This window comes from Pyxicephalus adspersus, chromosome 6 (assembly GCF_032062135.1).
Source record: "Pyxicephalus adspersus chromosome 6, UCB_Pads_2.0, whole genome shotgun sequence".
Taxonomy (NCBI): Eukaryota; Metazoa; Chordata; class Amphibia; order Anura; family Pyxicephalidae; genus Pyxicephalus; species Pyxicephalus adspersus.
The window spans coordinates 98,488,454-98,494,613 of NC_092863.1; the positions used below are offsets into that span (position 1 = coordinate 98,488,454).

A 6,160-nucleotide genomic window follows, 5' to 3' on the forward strand; every position below is an offset into this window, starting at 1 on the left:
AGACGATTTTTGCTACATTTGTGGCAAATAAACCTTGTGTGATCAACACAAGAACCTAACCAAAAGGGTGAGATTTGCTTACAAGTATTACTTTGGATGTGAAATTGGAGATCAGGATAAAAGCTGGGCACCTCATATCTGCTGTCAGGTGTGTTATGTTGGGCTATCACAATGGTTGAAGGGGAAAAAGAATAAAATGCCTTTTGCTGTGCCTATGGTTTGTCGTGAGCCAATATACCATCACTTGGAGTGAAAAGTCATAAATCGTCTATCCTGATTGTGAATCTGCTCTGAAGCCATTGCCACATGATGCAGAGAATCCAGTCTAGTCCCTCCTACATCTGTTGTTACTGACAGTGACATGTCGGATGAGGAACAGGAGGTTGATTTAGATGTCAATGAGTGATATGAACCCCAATTTGAAGAGGGTAAGCCACATTTTATAAGCCAATCAGATTTAGGTGATCTAGTAAGGGACCTGTCTTTGTCAAAAGAGAAGTCTGACCTGTTAGCCTCCAGATTAAAGTAGTGGAATTTGCTACAAAAAGGAACGACAACTTCACACTTTTGTGATCGTCACACAAAGTTCGCAGGGTATTACAAGCTGGACAACGACATTTGCTTCTGTACCGATGTGAGTGGTCTGATGATGGAGTTAAGTTGTGAATTCATACCAGAGCAGTGAAGATTGTTAATAGACTCGAGCAAAGCAAGTCTGAAAGCTGTGTTGCTGCATAAAGGTAACATAAAACCTTCTGTTCCTCTTGCTCATGCGAGGGAATAAAAGAGACATACAAATCCATGGAGGTCATTTTTAAATTGATTAACTATTCAGAACACAAGTGGAACATTTGTGGTGACCTGAAGGTGGTGGCAATCCTTCTTGGCCTGCAATTGGGATATACAAAATATATGTGCTTTCTGTGCCTGTGGAACAGTTGTGACGACAGCAACCATTACAAAGTGAAAGAATGGCCACCCACACCTGCACACACTGTTGGCCAGTACAACGTGCAGCATAAATCACTCATTGGTCCACAGAAAGTTTACCTTCCGCCACTTCATATTAAACTTGGATTAATGAAAAACTTTGTTGTTGCAATGGATCGTGATGGTATGGGTTTTCAGTAAGGACAAGTTTACAAAAGTTATACCAGATGATAAACTGAAAGCAGAAATTTTTGTTGGTCCCAAAATCTGCAATTTGATGCGTAAAGCCACAAGTTCAACCCACTTGAACTTGCTGCTTGGGATTAATTTATGCTAGTTGCACAAAACTTTCTGGGCAACCAGCGAGCTGAAAACCAAGCTGAACTCATGAACACCATGCTAACAGCATACCATCAACTGTCAAATCTCACCTAAAATGTATTTCTTACATTCCCATATGGACTTCTTCCCACAAAATGTGGGTGATGTGAGTAATGAACAAGGGGAGAGGTTCCACCAGGACATTTCTGTTATGGAAACAAGATATCAAGGGCGGTGCAACCCCAACATGATGGGGGACTACTGCTGGTTTCTGCAATGGGAGACAGCGGAGAGCCACAAACACAAGAGCCTGAAACACTTCTGAAGTGTACATGTATGTTGAACATGGTGAAACATGGAAACATGGACCTTTTACAAACATTTTCCTTTTTGTGATAAATAGATAAAAAAAAAAAAAAGAAACAGTGAGAAAATTATCAAAAGGAAAGATCAATATATTCTATGCAATAAATTTTATTAACACATAACAGTTAAACATTTCATAGGTGTCAGCCAAATATGATAACTGAAAACTGAAAGTGCAATCAGGAAAATCTTCCATACAGCTCTTAAAGTAACTTACCATTAGCATTTACTTCATCCGCTACAGATTAACTAGTGCATCTCTTAATACCCAATTGGCCACCAGGTTATGCCAAATAAGTGCCCTGAGAATTGACCTTTTCAGTGTTTGCCTGTTTATTGATAGAGGTTGCTACCATAACTTTCTGTAACTTCTGGTGAGATGACCCATCAAAAATCAGGTTCAGCTTGATATCTAGATAACCAGCTTTTAACCAGATGTTAGGTTGAAAACATTAAAGCATTTAGAGAATCAACAACTTTTAAAAAGATCGGGGATTTGAAACAGAAATATACCTAAAGTGGGGCCCACATAAATGACTGCTGGTAAAACTCTTGCAACACAGTTATCGGTGGCACTACAATAGAATCAATGTATTTCTGATTCTACTAGACTCCAAAACCAATTGATCTTGTAATATCAATAAAAGAACTAAACTTTGTAAAAATGGACTTAAACAAAATAGTAAAACAACATAAATTCTACTAAGGACTAACAAAAAAGGGTGAAAAACGTGAACAATGAAAATGGAAAACCATAAAAGGAACCAGTCCTAAAAGTAATATTGGGGAGTAAGAATTGGCTTGGTTTCTAGTTTATTATAAAAAAAAGTGTGTATTTATTCAAAAATTGTTCATAGAAAGTTACAGCAGCAATTTAGTAAGAATAAACAAGTGTGAGTGTGAGTATACAGGTAGTCCATGGGTTACATACGGGACTGTAGGTTTGTTCTTAAGTTGAATTTGTATGTAAGTCAGAACAGGCACATTATTTTAATAAATGCAATTAGGACAGATCCTCCCCCCATAAAGCCTCCATCCTGCACACTTACCTTCAATCCTGCAAATCAGTCTATCTGTTGGGAAGTTTTTTCCATCGAGTCCCGCCGCGTTCTCTCTTCTTTCAGGTTCTTCTTCCAGCGTCACACAATCATGCACTTTGCAGGCCTGAGATCGGGTGATGTAGATTGAGAAAAAATTGTCCATCTCACTGCTTGCTCACATGCGTAAGATCTGCATTCATGCGGGAGGTTCTGTGCTCCCATTAATTCTTGATGATCGCTGATGAGATCAGCAATTAAAGGGGAAGAGCTGCATCCTTTTTTTTTCCTAGATTACAGCAATATTATTAACGTAACACATTGCATGTCACTTCTGCCATATAGAGCCAGTCTGCATTGCCTAAATCTGTGACAGGTAAAAGTGAAACTACAATCAAACCAGCATCTGCCCACAGTATATAAACTATAACAAAGCCCCCAGCTAATCATTCGGCTTTTCATACAACTGAAAACAAGATGTTCAGCTGGCTCCCAGCATGGCTTTTAGCTTCCTCACTGCTCCCTATAGGTAAGTTTGTCCTATACAAAAGAATTCAATGCAGGTAAATAAATATTTTATTTTTTCTTTTCTATAAATTCTAATAAAACAGAATAGTTGTTTTTCCTTGTGAGATTTGCATTTGTAATTTTAGTTTTAGGGAGAAACTCTTAAGGTTTGATAACTTCTAAAGGAATGTATACACTGCAGCTTTCACCATTAGCGCATGGAACATACACCAAGTGAATATAAGGAATCCCTAGAAGGAGTCCCTTCTATTTAGTAATCAGGACACGGTCAAACAGCTATTTATTCTGAAAAAAAATAGAAGGGAATCTGCAACAAAGTTTGTTTAAATAGAGGATGATTTTTCTTTTTTTTCTCTCTAGAAAAGTGTTAATTTTTATTATGTCATAGATAGCGTGCACAATACATAGCAAAACACACATTCGAGGCATACAGTATTCACTAATATAATAATATGGCTTCTTTGGATTATGTAAGGCAGAAATTTAGCAGCAGTTTGGGTTTAGGTCTGAGCAACGGCATTGTTCTGAAGAAGTTGTCAGGGCCACTGCAATGTATATTATCATTAGAGCTAATACTGTATTACTAGAATTAGAAGGATACAGCAAACCATGCTAAAGATAAGTCCTAGTGCCTAGTTTGTACGAGAGGAATATAATGAAAATTATAAATTTTATGAAATTATTATAAAATATTATAACGTGACACCGATAATTTTAGCTTGAGCTTTTGAGCTCTGTATATAATGGGCTTTTTAAGTATGAAAACTATCATAATCATAATAATATTTATTATTATATTTAATATTATTTTTATTTTTCTAATATATATATATATATATATATATATATATATATATATATATATATATATAGATAAATATATTGTTCTGAACATAATGAATCTAGAAAATATAATTAAAACAAGCCTGTACATTCTATTTAAATGCAACATTGCCTCATTCTTTTATAACACATCCTAAGCTCCTGTGGTGGTAAGTTGGGCTGCCCATCAAATGACTACAAAGGTGGTTTGCTAAATTGCGAGCTGGGGTAAGCGTTGCTTTCACAGGAAATGTTGACATCCGAAGATATGTTCACATGCTAATACATATCTGAATCTTATTGTTTATCCAGAAATGATCAGTAATGCTTTGAACTAGTCAGGTTTATTTGAAATGTTTTTAGGTCTTTTTATATTTTTATTTGTTCATATGTTCTCAATACTGTACAGTTAAGGGCAGTGACATCATTGGAGGTCGGGAAGCCATTCCTCATTCTAGACCGTATATGGCTCTTCTGAAAACAAAACGTTCCCTATGTGGTGGAACATTAATAAAAGATGACTGGGTATTAACTGCAGCTCACTGCACATGGTAAGAAAACAAAATTCACTCTATGTATACCAAAGCTAACCCTTTCAAATTTTTTATAGGACAGTCCTTCTTTTTGTTGGTTTAAAAATGTTCTCCCTAAAACTGTCAGCAATTTCACTTTCTGTCCTAGAAACATGTTGTTTTTGGGATACCAATCCAACGGGGCCACAGGTAGCAGGAAAATCTGACAATGAATATCAGTCCTCTGCACTATTCTGAAAAACCTTGGTTTGAAATGAATGTTAATGAAAACTTTTTAAAAAAACGTTAATTATTATAAAATTATCATTTATTAAGTAATAAACCTAACCAAAAAAATATGACGTATAAAGGAGAGTAAAGTTCAGGTAACACAATGGATCACTTCCCATGGATTCTCTGGCTGTGTAAATGCCTATTATCAATAAAGTAGGATTTGCATGTCCAGAGATCCTTAACATCACTGGGTTTGATTTATTAAAGACTGCAGAGGATAGACTTTTATAGGTGAACCTAGGTGATCCAGCAAACATGGAACGGAGCTGGTCCAGGATTGAAACCATTAGCCAACAAATAGCAAAGGACTTTTAAAAAATTCATTCCAGTTTTGCTGATAGTTTGTGTGTAGGTTTTCCATTGGACTTGGGGTTCATGGTATACATATACAGGGCAAAAAAACCCAAAAACAATCAAATGGCACCTAATATTTAGGCCAACATCTGTACATTTACCTGCCCATAGAAATGGGTGCAAATGTAACTGTATGCATGAGATCCTGGCTTGCCACTACTATGAGTTCAATGTGAACCATGCAGGCTTAGGTTTCATGGTATCAGAGAATTTACGTGCACAATTTTTAAACCCTAATGCTCTGCATCGCCTTTTGTCTTTAAAAAATTTGGGGTTAGCCTTGCTTAGTAAAATAGTCATGCAATATTAGCCTGTACAATTTTTTTGCCAATCCACTCCTTTTAGAAATGTCCATTTGCTGGGCAATATTCAACTGCTGCATCATCCTTGGTCTTGCAATATTAAAATGAATGAATGTGGAGGGGGGTAAAGTTGCCTGAAGAGCCCAATTTTGTAACCTGTCAGTCTAGTCCCTGGTCTTTTCTCCAATCATGGGGGAGAGGAACCTTAATGCAGAAAGAAACCTGATTTTCGTAAAAATTGCGGCCGATCAAGTCTTTTATTTCAAAAGAGACAGGTCGAAATGAAATTACCTTACCTGCCTGATCACATTTTTTAAAAATACATTAACCTGTCTCTATTTGTCATGGGAGCTGCCATTCTCTTCCCTCTTTTCTTTCTCGTTTGAATATTCAGTCTCTTTGTTGGCCCGGTTGGGATTATGGAACTCCTGCATGCTTGCTCATTCAGCCCTAGGGGGCCAAAAATTCTCTAGGGGTTGTCAGGTTTGGGTAAGCATTTTTAGAGATGTCTAACATGCTCTTTGCCTTAGATGTAGTTGGACAGCAAGATGCCTGCACTTCCGAAGACATATTTTTTTCCTGATCAAAATATAAAATGGTTCTATTGTAGAGATTTCCCCAAGGGTCAGTCCTTGGACCGGTTCTCTTTTCTCTGTACACCTCCTCTCTCGGTAGTCTCATATCCTCCTTTGGC

At 37.0% G+C, this 6,160-nt stretch overlaps 1 protein-coding gene across 1 annotated transcript in view; it reads left to right on the plus strand.

Annotated features, from left to right (window-relative positions):
- Nucleotides 1-3,108: 3,108 nt before the first annotated feature.
- Nucleotides 3,109-6,160, plus strand: part of LOC140334366 (granzyme A-like) — a 10,414-nt gene continuing 7,362 nt past the window's right edge. Inside the window, exons 1-2 of the mRNA XM_072416701.1 lie at nt 3,109-3,183; nt 4,414-4,555. Coding sequence (XP_072272802.1) covers nt 3,132-3,183; nt 4,414-4,555 — 194 coding nt within the window. The 5' untranslated portion in view covers nt 3,109-3,131. The remainder of the gene's footprint in view (nt 3,184-4,413; nt 4,556-6,160) is intronic.